Source organism: Nelusetta ayraudi, unplaced genomic scaffold, assembly GCF_046127955.1.
Source record: "Nelusetta ayraudi isolate G7.1 ecotype Tasmania unplaced genomic scaffold, CSIRO-AGI_Nayr_v1 ptg000050l, whole genome shotgun sequence".
Classification (NCBI taxonomy): Eukaryota; Metazoa; Chordata; class Actinopteri; order Tetraodontiformes; family Monacanthidae; genus Nelusetta; species Nelusetta ayraudi.
Window position 1 is genome coordinate 263712 of NW_027466100.1, and position 14391 is coordinate 278102.

The 14391-nt window shown below is 47.9% G+C and overlaps 1 protein-coding gene across 2 annotated transcripts in view; it reads left to right on the forward strand.

The window, feature by feature from the left end:
• cacna2d2a (calcium channel, voltage-dependent, alpha 2/delta subunit 2a) overlaps positions 1–14391 on the forward strand; it is a 159970-nt gene that overhangs the window by 86114 nt on the left and 59465 nt on the right. Inside the window, exon 5 of one of the 2 annotated variants that reach the window (XM_076037164.1) lies at positions 11537–11581. The exons of the other annotated variant lie outside the window; for it this stretch is intronic. Within the exon in view, the coding sequence (XP_075893279.1) occupies positions 11537–11581 (45 nt within the window). The remainder of the gene's footprint in view (positions 1–11536; positions 11582–14391) is intronic. 2 annotated transcript variants of the gene reach the window in all.

The following is a 14391-nucleotide window of genomic DNA, read 5'->3' on the forward strand; positions in this document are numbered from 1 at the left end:
TGGCCGCTCGTCTTCGGGGAGGCGTCGGCCGGCACGCGTGTGTCATGTCGGACGGGCTTTTTATCTGCCACCGGACCCCAGTGCAGCGGCTCCGCGATGCTATCGCCGCTAAAAGCCGCTCCCTCAATGGAGCCCCGGCAGCCAACAATGGAGAGCGAGCGCCGTAGCCGGAGTGCAGCGGGACGAACCACCCCCGCCCCCCCAACCCCCACCCCCTTATCGAAAAGATTGGAATATTCACAGTACAATTGAACTGCCTTCACTCGGGGGAGCGGGGGGGTAGAAAGAGAAAAGAAAATAGGATTTTGTGACCTGCAGGATGTTTCCAAAGGGGCCATAATGGAGGCTTGAAGTATAACCTTAATTCTAACCTTAATATGCACACACACACACACACACACACACACACACACATACACACACACACACACACATGTATGTATGTATATATACATTAGGACTGTCAATCGATTACAATTTTTAATCGCATTTTCGAGTCCTGAGGTAACTTGCGATTAATCGCAAATTAAGTGCAAATTTTTTTTCCTGCTCTACGTGTAACTATATGTAACTTAACAAGATATGTATCGTGTTTCTTATACTCTAGGAAAAAATGGAGAGGACAATAATAATTTGTTTGTGGAAATATTCTATTTTCACGCGTGATTTTCGTATGCGTGCCTCTCTTCCGCCTCCGGTGTGAACCAGACGTTAATAATAATAAATAAAAAAAAAAAAAAAAAAATTTGTGCCGTTAAAAGGAGTTTGAGTTAGCGCGTTATTAACCCGTTAACTTCAACAGCCCTAATATATATTTATATGCATGTATGTATGTATGTATGTATGTGTGTATATATATAGATATATATATATATCTATATATATACATGTGTGTATATATTTATATATATATGTGTGTGTATATATATATGTATATATTTATACATATATATGTATATATATATTTAAAATACATGATTTTAATTTGGCAACATTCCCCTCCCTCCGCCCTCCTACCCCCACGGCTCCGTCTCCTATCTCCAGGGTTGCCGCCCGTCTTTGTCTGAGCCTTTGAAGTCGTGGGGAGCAGTTATTTTTTTTAGGGAGGCGCGACGCTCCGTCTGAAGGGGAAGCAAGTCGCTGGTGAGACTCGCACGCCGGGGATGCCGCCGCCACGGCCGCTCGCACTCTCCCGAATTCGCGCCGGCCACGGCAGCACTTTTTTTCATCTGCGGGCACATTTGTTTATTGGCATACGAAATGAACATCTGCATGGAGCTGCTGCGCTTCGAAAAACGCTGCGGTCCCAGCAGCTGCCTTAATCGCTTAAAAGCCCGGAGACCAGCGGCATGCCAACGAGATGAGGAGGGTTGTAGGGAGGAGAGGGGAGGGGGGTGCGGCGAGAGCCACGCCCAAGGCCTCCGTCGTGCAGCCGTTTATCTGAATTGCACTTAATCTCAGCGACTCTCTCTCTCTCTCTCTCTCTCTCTCTCTCTCTGTCTCTCTCTCTGTCTCTCTCTCACTCTCTCTCTCTCTCTCTCACTCTCTCTCTCTCTCTGTCGCTCTCTCTCTCTCTCTCTCTGTCTCTCTCTCACTCTCTCTCTCTCTCTGTCGCTCTCTCTCTCTCTCTCTCTCTCTCTCTCACTCTCTCTCTCTCTCTCTCTCTCTCACTCTCTCTCTCTCTCTCTCTGTCGCTCTCTCTCTCTCTCTCTGTCTCTCTCTCGCTGTGTCTCTCTTCCCGGCCAAAAGTTTCATTTCCACTCTGCCGGCCGACTCCTCATTGATTCGACATTATGAAGAAGCATTTTGGTGACCTTCACGGCTCAGACAATAGCCGTGCTTTTCGGAGCCGTCGCCACAAACATCGCCCGCATTCATTTCACAAAGCGACGTGACAGCGGCAACAACTGCCTGTTGTTTAGGAGCAATTCAGCGGCTGACAAATCAGTTCTGAGAGATAGGGAGAGAGAGAGAGAGAGAGAGAGAGAGAGAGAGGAGAGAGAGAGAGAGAGGCCCAACCGAGGGTTGCAGCGTTTCTGGACATTAAGGGAAAAAAAGAATGGTCGCAAAAAAAGTTCAGTGGCCAGATGCTGGTCATTACACAGGAAGTTGGCGTCCTGTTTCTGTTCGTGAACTCGGACAGCATCAGGAAAATCACATCAGATCAGAGTCCGAGATGTCTGGGAAGAGCCCTGTTCACACGTCGCTGACAACACCAGGAAGTGTTCAGGATGTGTTTTCCTTCCACGTCAGGAATCGGAAAAAAAAAACCAAGAAGCTGCCCGAGTCTGGAGGAGTCCAGGCAAACTCACTCTCAATCACAGCACAGTTGTGTTTCTATTTTTCTGTCCGACTGTTCAAACTGTTCATTTTGTATAGCAGGTGTCGCTTCCAAAGGCATTGGAATGAACAGATGTGATTGAAATGCTATGCTATTGTCGGATGATTGGGCTCTTCAGACAAATGCTACAACTACCTTTCTCACGTGTTCCGCCACTCTTTCCACAAACAAATCGCATGAAGACGCGAGACTCTGAGCTGGGCGATATTTGTACTGACGTATCCTCCCGGATCTTTTTTATCTTTATGGGACCATTCTCTGTAAATCCTGGAGAGGGTTGAGATGTGGTGAGATTCCCAGCTGATCAGCAGTTTGTGAAATACTCAGACCCGCAGCCCGTCTGGAACCAACAACCACACCAAGTCCCTTAAATCTGCTTTCTTCCCCCATCCTGATGCTCGCTCTGAACTGCAGCAAGTCGTGAAGTGCGTGCTGCGTTACCGTTACAATGTTTCGCAAAATAAAAGCAACATTTCTAAAAATTTCGACACAGTAGCGAGGAAGCAAGCAATTTATTTTTCGATACTACCTTGAAGAACGTGGCTTTGTCCTGAAGTTTGAAGTGAAAAAAAAAAGAAGAACTTTTGTCTTCGCTCTGAATCATCTTAACATGAGTGTGACTAAGCACTCCTGGCCACCCCGAATTAAAGTGCAAAATTTAACATTGGCAAAATTCAGACGGAGGTTTCGACAAAGACCGCGTGCCCATGATTTATTCAGCGATTCGAGATCAAAGCGGGTTGAAGAGCTTTTAGATATCTGACAAATTTCTACACGTCCGCGATTAATTGAGTCCTGCTTGAAGAGCGTATTGCACGAGCTAACCTCCTGACACCTGCGTAAACCTGCAGGTATAGGCTAAAAGGGAGTCGGCTGAGCAAATTTGCTCCTGATGGCTTTTAGTGATTTCATTTGCCCCACCCCCCACCTCTTCTTCCCTCCCCCCTCCTTTTTTTTCTTTCCCACATTGAAGGACGCGGTGCGTATATTTCCTTTACATTTGATTCCCTCGATGAAATTGCATGTCAGTCATCTCTCGCATCACACACACGTAAATTGTAACGTTCCCGTGTGTCATGTGTGTGCAACGGAGCCAGAGTGCGTGTGTTTGTGTGTGCGTGCTTGTGCGTGCTTTGCCAGGAGGATTACTACCCGCCTTTGACTGGAGAGGCTTCAGCAGAACATTTTGAGTTTCATCCCATTTGACATGAGGAGATGGGATATAAGGGATGCGGCGGAAATGGAGAGACACTGGGAGAGATGGGATGAAACAGGAGTAGATTGGAAGGGAGATCGGAATGAGAGCTGGGACGTGTAGCTCCGTAACGGCGTCGCGCTAGCGCAGTCCTGCCAAAATTGTGTTGCTTTTCCTCCTTTTGTTGGGTTGCCGCCAAGTTAGCTCCTGCGAGCGCGCGGCTGCGTGGTGGCGCACCTGACGGGGCCTGACGGTGGAGGGCGGGCTAATGAAGAAGCCCTTGATGAAATCCTTTATTGTGTTTGATATAATGTCAGCTTCCATTAGGGAAACCGGATCCCCGCAAATGATGGCTTGACTGTTCGGCGACGTGCGCGCACAAGCGTTACCCCCCCCACACCCCCCCTGTTTATGCCGCGGCTGCGTGCGCACCCCAGGGGCGGCGGCCAAGGCTTCCAGTGCGTTCCGTAATTATAAAATCATTAGCAGGTGTCCGGAGGAGATACGAATACGGCTGCGATCCGTCCCCACCCATGATGGAGCGCCTGTCTCGCGCCTCAAAATGTCAACCTGCCTCCGCCGGCCCCTCCGAGAGGCCCCACGGATCCGCGCTCAGGAGATTTCGTCGCGGGGAAAAACACACTCGGTCATGGCGTGCAGGCGCCCAGCGCGTGACAGCCTCGGCGCGCCCACCATTTTTCAAACGGGTGGGTGGGAGAAGAAGAAAAAAAAAAAAAAACGGGACATAAATCACGGCGTCAAGGCCTCGCGCTCGCACGTTGGGAATTTTTTTTTTTTTTTTTTTTTCTGAGCCGTCGTCGACCTCTGAAGCTTAAATGTTGTAACTACCAGGGTTGGGTGACATTAAAATAACACGCAGCGCCCGTGAGTGACGGAGGGGGAAAGGCGCTGTCAGATGGGACCCCCCCCCGCCGCCGCCGCCGCCAGACGGACTGACAGGCGCCGCTGACAGACAATAGATCGGCGGGCGTGTATCTGGACGGAATAAAGCATAAAGCGGGGCAGACGTCGTAGCCTCTGCCAGCAGACAAAGTCACATTGTAATCTGGGGCGGAGAGGGTGGTGGAGGAGGGGGGTGGCGGAAGGGGGAATGGGGGGGTTTCCATGGCGACGCGAGGCATCTAACCTGCGTGCCGCCGCTTCGGCTGAAATCTGAAATTGGCAAGAGGAGGCTGGTATTGAGGATGGAGAGATAGGGCAAAGATGAAGATAAGGCCGGGGGGAGGAGGGTGGCGGGGGGAGGGGACGAGCAGATCGCGATAAGGCCAGGGGGGGGAGGGGCGGGGGGGTGAGCTGAGGGAGATTGATGTAGGGGGAGGGGCGGCGGAGGATCACCTGACCTCGGTGTTTGTCTCCTGTTTGGGATTTGTGGTCCACTCAGCATGATAGATTCAATTTAATGATAGCGAGCGAGCGAGCGAGCGCGTCGCGTCTGTGCCTCTTTCTCCGACTTTGTGCGTTCCTTCTCCCCGACGCACGCGGCCAGCGCCGAGCCCTGGCCAAGGTGGGCACAGCCACCAATTTAAACCATTTCAAAAAAAAAAAAAAAATCAGAGCTCCTGAGAAGAAACAGGCTTTTTCTCCATCCCTCTCACAGCGGCCGTCTGGCCGAGAAACGCAGGTTCTAAACGGTCCAGATGCTGCTTCGCCGTACCTGCTGGCTCACTCTGCCAAGCTACATGGAACTAGACACTAATATTCTTTTAATTGCGCCTGTATCTACAGGCAGTGTTCTTGTCAATATGGCTGCCAGGGAAAAAAAACACGGCTCAGTTGTTGGCGCGCTGCTGCGCGGGATGTGTGTTTAACTCAGAACCACAGGCCCGCAGAGACCCGCGACCGGCAGATGGCCGAGCCGCCCCGGGGGGACGGCTCACAGGGTCACGCCAGCCCAAAACTCACCCGCACGGAGCCTCGCAGCCTGTCGCTGTGGTGGCGTGCGCGGCAGCGGCAGCAGCAGCGACAGGTTGGCCAGTGAGTGCACGGCCGCAGAAAGGTCTGATCGCCCTTGCAAGCAGACCCCGCGTTTTGTGTCACACTGACCGTAATAAAGGTTGCGACGTGTTGCACGGCGGCCAAAAAGAAAATATTTTCACTGCCGGATATTAAGTTGCCTTTAGCAGTTGCATCAAGAAAAGAATGCAACAACGAGCGGGGAGTTTTGTAAGTCGGCAAATTCATTGTTTCACTAAACTGACAAGTTGTATAACCCAGCTGGTAATTGTTGCACAGTATAGTGTGTTGTCACCAGAGCAGCAAAACGGCGATTGTACGCTGCAAAGCAAATGTGATTCTTATATACTTATTTAGTTTCTAATAAAAGTAAGTACATAAGAATTATATCATGAGAATTAAAGTATAATATAACTGCAAACAATTATATATAATATAATTATATAATATATAATATATAATACATGTATATGACTGAGCGTACATATATACATACAGTATAGATAATAAATTGTCACATTTGAGCCGAGGTGGCAATAGTATTCACATTCTGTACTTAAGTACAATACTTTTGTAAAAAATACTTTTACTTTAAGTAAAAGTACTGTGTACTTTTACTTGAAGTCCTTTTACTTTAACTAAAAGTACTGATTCAACTCCTTTACTCAAGTAAAGGTAAGAAAGTACACGTTCTGACATGTACTTAAGTCAATTAAAATGTATTTTTGCGCCTCTGTTGAAACAGTACGTTGGTTGGTAATTTTGCAAAAATGAAAAAGTTGTGACATAATAATCCTAACTTAAGTTGACTTGCATGAGCATTTGGATCATCTTTAACAGCTTTGGTTCTCATCTGCACCACAACCAAACTGCAACCAGTAGTAGTTCTCACCAGTGAGCCATTATTGGTTTACACTTTTACTGAAAAATAACCAATGTTATTTTCAATGTTTTCATTTTTCTCTGTCCTGAAAACCTACTGCACAGTAACACCAATTACTCTAGAATAATCTCCCTCTAAAATAACATCCATCTATCTATTCTTCCTGAGCTCAGGGTCACAGGGAAAATATCATCCACTATATTTAACAACAAGTTCAAATAGCTCCACTTTAAGGGATTACTATAATAAATAAGTGTATTACAATTTATATTTTGGATACAAACATAAAAAGCTTGTTTTTGCAATGTAAGAAGTAGAAAGTACAGATCTTTGTGTACAAATGTAGGGAGTAAAAGTAAAAGGTCATCAGAAAGGAAATACTCAAAGTACAGGTACCTGAAAAATCTACTTGAGTACATTAACAAAGTATTTCTACTTTGTTTCTTTCCACTTCTGCATGTGAACTACGTTTTGTTGAAAAATAATTCAACACTTTGCCACTTTTGTTAATGCATCATATGCATTTAAGTCTCACTGTATATAAATGTGTTGCTGATGACTAACTCCTATCGAAGGGGAATAACCATCACGGCGTGGAAGGTTAAAAGCGCCGTCGTCCCAAGCCGTCAATACATACACGCATTACTGTGATTAAAAGCTCAGAGAGGAGCGAGAGCGGCGTTTAACGAAGGCGGCGTCCGCCGTGCGTACGCCGCGGAGGCTTTCAGTGAGTAAGTGATACGTGCGCAGCAAATATTAAGGTAAACACAGCTGTCTGACTGAACAAAGAGACGCGAGACCAATGTCAAGCGACTGGCAAATAAAAGGCCTCAAGTCGCCGACGCCAGTGCGGCGCTCCGTACTGTCAGCTTCATTTCACAGCTGCACAGCATCACTGTTTCCACAAGGCTGTTACAATGTAGTCAGCACAGATTTTTATATATATATGTGTATATATATATATATATATATATATATATATATATATATATATATATATATATACATATATATATATATATATATATATGTAAGTGATTTAAGTATTTTAAGTGATTTAAAATACAATGAAAGAACAAAAGCCAGATGTGCAGAAGCAATCATAAGCAAGCTTTTCAAAACCATCCGTGCAATACTTTTTTATTTGCTTCACTACTTACTTTACTTACATTGTTTTACCTAAAGTTTTGCTCTGTTTTTTTCTACTTCTTCTTTAATTCCTGTTATTGCTGTCGTTACTTTTACTGTTCCTGCAGTTACTGTCATAGTTGTTACTGCGACAAAGAGGCTGCTGTGCAGGGAAGTAATCAAGACTGTTGTCTGACGCGTCTCTCAGCTGGTGCCTCAACAGCTTTTGGCGTGACTTCTATACTGTCAGTCTGTCAGTGATTAGCTTGACAGAAAGTGCTGGACGTTGTCGTCATCCCCTGGGCTGCCAGGAGGTGGCGCTGTTATAATAATGGGTTGTAATGCTGCGGTGACAAAGGTGAAACTCTTCAGAGGCAAGTGGGGGCGGAAAGGGCTCCAGATCAATCCTGCTGGTAGACACAACAACCCTGTTGCTCCGCCATGGTCCTCTTCCTCCTCCTCCTCCTCCTCCTCCTCCTCTTCCTCAGACGCTCTCTGCTATTTTTAGTGCTGGCGTCTCTCTCTCTCTCCCTCTCTCTCTCTCTCTCTCTCTCCCTCTCTCTCTCTCTCTCTCTCCCTCTCTTTCCTCCGCCTCCTCCAGCCAGCTCCGCCCTCTCTCGCTTCGTCCCCTCGCTAACCTCCTGACGTCCTCACCCTCGGACGTTACCAAACGTTGCCCCCCGACCAGCCTGTCCCCACTTTCAGCCCCCCTCCCCGCCCCCCGCCCGCCTCGTCTCGTCTACGCTCATCGCCCAAAGACAACGAGCGTGCACGCGGGCTGGCGGGCCGTGTTCCCCGTGTCAGGGTGAGTTTCGATCACGCCGCGCTTCCTTGTTGAAGTGGACGGAGACGGAGACGAGCTCATGAGTGACTCCCTGATTAGCGCTGGAGGCCGGCCAAGGCCCCGGTCATGGTGCGCAGCGCGACCCAGAGGAAGATAGATGGAGGCTGACAGAGGAGCGGAACTACTACTTTTTCTTTCTTTTTTTTGCCACGTTGGTATGTGTGTGTGTGTGTGTGTGTGAGAGAGAGAGAAATATAAACAATGTTGGCAGCACGCGTGGCAGGTAAGATGAGGTTAAAACCAAAGGGGACAAGGCCAGTTAAGGTCATTTGAATGGCACATTTCATCCATAGGACAATTCAATGTGCTATAACATTCAAATCATTGCAGAAAGTGTTAAACAAGTGCAATAAAAAGAAATGACAAAAATTAAAAATGAAATTTAAAGAAAATAGTGAAATTAAAACAATTAAAAGCAAGCAATAGTCTAGTGAAGTTGAGATGCGGTTTGGACTTTTGCATAGAGCTTTTCAAGAACCTCAGACCCTTTACTAAGTATAACAATCATAAAAACATTACATTGAGATACGAACACAGGACAATCACATGAATCAGCACATAACCTGTTGCTTTCCGTCCCATTTGTCCGCACAGAGTTGGGAAAAGGGGCTTTTGTCTACTCTGCTCCTTCTACTTGGAACATAACAACATTCTTTAAATGCCTTTAAATCCAGACTAAGAGCGCTTGAGACAACCTCCTCATATTGTACCTGTTTTTTTTTACAGTTTTACTGTACTGTTGATTTTAAATCGCTGTGATTTTTAGGTGTTGCTGCCTCTTGGCCAGGACTCCCTTGGAAAAGAGATTTTTAATCTCGATGGGACTTTCCTGGTAAAATGAAGGTTAAATAAAAATAGAACGATAAAATAACACGACAGAGGACATTACATGACAAAGGACTTTAATCACACATTAAAAGCAGTTCTGAAAAGGTGCGTTTTGAGATGAATTTTGAAGGTTTGATGGTCCGTGCAGTCACGAATGTGTTTGGGGGGAGAGAGTTCCAGAGGGTAGGAGGGGCCATGGAGAAGGCTCTGTCTCCGCAGGTCCAGTGCTTGGTTCTGAGTGGTGGGGACAGGAGGTTGGCATTAGGTTGGAGCGGCGAGATGCTGCGATCACATGCATGAGGTGCATTAGAAAATAAATGTTTTCAACCTGGATTTAAAAGTGTCTACACTTGGTGAAAGTTCAATCTCCACTTGCAGACAAAAAATAAGTAAATCAGGGGTCTCGTCCGTCTCTCTCTCTCTCTCTCTCTCTCTCTCTCCCTCTACTTCTCTCCCTCTGTCAGCCGTCATCGGTTCACGGTGGCCGTCCCTTTGCCGCGGTGCCCTTGAGCGTGCGTCCCCGCCGCCTGCCGGGCTCCTGGTGATAACGAGGCAGGGCCCCCGCGACCGCCGTCCTGCCTCGTGCAGCGGCGACCCACCTCCACTCCTGCCGCGGCGGGAGATAAGGACGGTGCGGCACACGGGGGAGAGAAGGGATGGGAGGGAGGGGAGGGAGAGGAGGGAGGGGGGAGGGATTGAGGTCTGCATACTTGAGTAGAAAGTACAGATATTTGTGTATAAATGTAGTAGGGCTGGTAAATTTTGGACATAATCCCCCATCAAGTTTTTTTTTCTCTCAGAAAACTTGATTTTTGATTTCAATTTCGATTTTTTTTGGGGGGGGGTAAAACTACAAAATACAATGGAATAAATTATTTTTATTATTATTTTTTTTTTATTATTATTATTTTTTTTTTTTTTAAGGAAAAATACCAAACAAATCCAACTAGGAATGAAGTGCAACTAAAATACACTCTCAATCCTCCTTGGGTTTAGATAAGTGACAACATATACAGTCTTCTTGAGCAAACGAAGAAGAATCCCTTGGGATTAATGAAGTGAGAACCTCACTTTCACAAAACTACACTTTAATATGAACAGGTTCTTCATAAACAAAGATGAAGTTCCGTTATCTTTCTATCATCTTACGAGAGGAAAATGGATTTTAAGATTTTCCTTTTCTAAAATGTAGGGAGTAAAAGTAGAAAGAGAAAAAGGGGAAGCCGACCCAAAAATTGGTCAAAAATTGTTTGAAAGTGAACAATTCACAATTCACCATCGCGCAGTGGAATCTGCTTGGAGAAACTGCAGGATGCTAGTGTCATAATCGTACATGGCCTCGCCCATCTTGCTCTGGGAATTTCGACTTTAATCACGAAATGTTGCTCTATTTTAACTTTATAAATGAATTTTATTGATGCATCAAATGCATTTAAGTCGCACTGTATATAGATGTGTTGCTGATGACTAACTCCTAATGACGACGTGGACGGTTAAAAGCGCCGTCGTGCCAACCGTCAATAAATATACGCTTTATTGTGATTAAAACCTCACGGAGGAGCGAGAGCGGCGTTTAACGAAGGGGGCCGAGGAGGTGGTGGAGTGGGGGGGCAGGGTTGAGGTCTGCATACGCGAGGGTGGGTGTGGGGAGTGAGGGGGTGAGAAGACCAGCGGGGTGAAAAGATCATGGGGGCTTCGGCTGGTGTAAATTTAGTGGCTAATTAGAGCCCCAAAAAAAAGGGCCCGACATAACAAATTAGCATTCTTCATCTCACTTTATCTCATTTTCCCTTTTCCTTCCCCGCGATCAGCCCAACCCCCGAGGGCTTTCAAAAAAAAAAAAAAAAAAGCACGGCCTGGCGGAGTTGGGTGAAGCCTCGGGGACGTCGAGCAGCTTCCCGCCTCGGCTGCAGAACTCGGGTTTTACCCGTCATCCCGCATCGACATGCGATCACGCACAAACCTCCCCCCAGCAACACGAGGTGTCCCGCCTCCCTGTGCTGCACCGCACGGCATCTAACGAAGGGGATAGATGCCCCCCCCCCCCCCACCACCACCACCACACGTTTATCGCCACAACCATCGCCCGCTCGCTCCTTCTTCTGTCACCACTGCCACCATCCCACCCCCACCCACACCCCTCCCCATCACACTGCGTCTCCTGTGGTCTGTGATGCTGATTATATTCTCATGCTGATGGAATATAACCGTGACTCTCGAACGGGCTCACCATCGCACCAACGAAAAAAAACAAAACAAGAAAGGAGCGCGCCGGGGGGCTGATATAGACGCGGCTATATCTTCTCTCATCACCTGTCTCTTCACTTTTCTTCCCCTGCACAGGAGAATGCCATTTCATACTACGATTCCAAAGCGGACTCAGACTATGTGAGTACAGAACGGACTGCCGACCCGCCCCCGCGACCCTTCCGACCCCTCCGCACCTGTGACCCCCGTAACGTTTGCCTGCCTTTGACCCCCGAATCCCCCCTCCCCCACCCCGGCGTTTTTTTTATGTATATTTTTTGTCCCCGCCCCCTTGCAACCGCATCCCCCCCCCCCCTCTCGCCCTCTGGCCTCATTTTTAAATGTTGCTGACTCCCCCCCCGCCCCCATAACCTGGGTCCTGGCCCCGCCCCCCTGCCCTCCCTCCCTCCCTCTCTCTCTCTCTGTGCTGCGGGCTGTCTGTGTGTGTCAGTGAGGTTGCACTGCTTCGTCGTGGTGACTTGGCGTGACAGAGCAGAGGGCGCGCCCGAGTGTGACAGTGGCTTCCGTCGTCCGTCCACAAACCCCAAACCACCCCACCCCCATCCCCACTCCGCTCCTGCAACTTCCCCTGGTGTAGGTACAAAATTTGTCCGGCCTACGGAATCTGTCCGGGGTCTTACAACAACTCTATTAGGACAAACTACATCTATCTATCTATCCATCTATCCGTCTATCCGTCTATCCATCTATCTATCTATCTATCTATCTATCTATCCGTCTATCCATTTATCTATCTATCTATCTATCTATCTATCTATCTATCAATCAATCAATCAACTTTTATTTGTACAACGCTATATATCTATCGTTCATTTGTTCATTTGCTCATTCGTTCGACCGCAATGTAGTTTGTCCTAATAGAGTTGCCGTACTGGGATCGAACCCAAACCCGCCTCCTCGGTAACCAAATGGGACGGTCTAGCCTTCGGCGTATTTCCTGATTGCGTCACCGCGTTTTTTTTCATTGCTGGCCAACCCCGGAAGTGACCTCTTCATAGCATCAAGCTAACCATTACTCAGCATTAATGGTCACATATTTTAACTGGATTTTGTGGTCTTGGTTTAACATATATGGCGTTGGATGTTCAAATAAGTAAAAACCGCTGTGAAATTTGAATACTTCAGTGTATATGTCGTGTCTTTGCCAGTAGATGCCGCCACGCAAAGCATCCTGGGATACAAGAGGATGCTAAGGACAGTAGCGGTGCATCCTCCGAATCGGCTAAAAGAAGGGAGCATTTGAAGGGCGGATTTGGAGCATCCTTCAAATTTTAGTGAATTGGGACAGACCTTCGCGCAGTGCTATGACTTAAGTGGCCTTCAAATGCATGCTTGAAGGCTGATTCAAGGATGCAGACCCTGAATTGAGACACAGCCCCAGCCTTACAGACACCGCTTAGCCACGTCATTGAAATCGCCGGCAGAAATCGCGGACCCTGGACAGATTCCGTTGGCCGGACAGATTTTGTACCTACACCGGAACAACGGCCCAGTGGAGCCCCTCTCTCTTCCTTCCTTCCTCCCCTCCTCCTCTCCCGTCCCCGTCCATGCTGAGCACAGTGTGTCCCTCTGAACGGCACAGCGCCCCCCTCTGGGTCCAAAAAAACGTCACTGCCAGTCCCCGGTCTCCGCCGGTGGAGGAAACCTCCGGTCCTGAAGCAAGCCGGGTCGCACTCTGATTGATTTGGTTCCCAGGCAAGAGTGCAACAATCACACCCCGCCCACCCCGTATCAGCAAAGCACAAAAAGATGGGAAGAGAGAGAGAGTGAGATAGAAGAGACGTAGAGGGAGGGAGGCGGAGGCGCAATAAATCACGGTGTGATTTTCTTCTTCTTCTTCTTTTTTTTTTTTTTTCCCGCGCACGCCACCCCGTGATTAATGACACGGCGCTTTAGGGCCTGTCAGCACATCTAATTGGAGAGCATCAGTCATCATTAGCGTGGCACACTGGGGCTGGGCCGCGGACACGCCTAAACACCCCCCCCCCCCGACTCCCACACACCACCCAAAGGCAGCAGCAGAGGTCACTGGTCCGACACCCCTCCACCCAACCCCCCCAGTACACCCACCTTGACACAGGTATCAGGGTGCCCCACCCCTCCCCTCCACAAATGAAGTGAGAGCACGTCACTGTTAGCGCGTCACATGACGAGAATCCAGGTAAGTGACCGCTGAGCGCTCCTCCTCCTCCTCCTCCTCCTCCTCTTCCTCCTCCTCCTGTCCTCTGTCCTGATCCTGCAATCTGTCCTCCTGTCTCTGCACTCTCGCCACAACGGGCGATGGTTCCTTTCAAAAGTCCGAATCGCGTCAGACGCACCATCCCAGCGCTACGGCTACGGTCTCGTCAGTGGTCTGCGATTTTGGCCCCGCGGCTCGCAGAGGCAACTCTGCAGAAGTCAGCAGGGGCGTCAGCGCAACACTGACACGTAGGTGTAGTTTGAAAGATCGGCCGGTGGAAGCTAAAGCCCCGGAGATAAGCGGCGGGTTCGGAGGTTGTGTTTTTTTACTCTCTGCACCAGCATGCGAGCAACGCATGTCTACACGTGAGAGCAGTTTGAAAACCTTGGTGTTTTTTTGAGGTTGGGAAAAAGAAAGAAAAACAGACACCTACTCAAATATTTATGACTTTTATTATTGGGAAGTAGTTTACTTCAAGGTGAACAGTCCAATAATTGTTTAAGTCTAATTCTTCTGTTTAATGCAAATGTTACTGTTTCTCAGAGGTCTGTTTATGCTAAAAGCAAATATAGGAAAGCATTTGCAATTGTAATTTATGTTTTGTTTTGTTTTGGTTTGTTTTTTTTGAAAACGGCTCTAAATTAATTTGCAGTTTTTCACTCTGGGAATTAAGCACAGACACACACACACACACACACACACACACACGCACACGCACACACTTGCAGGGTCATGAGTGACACGCTCGAGT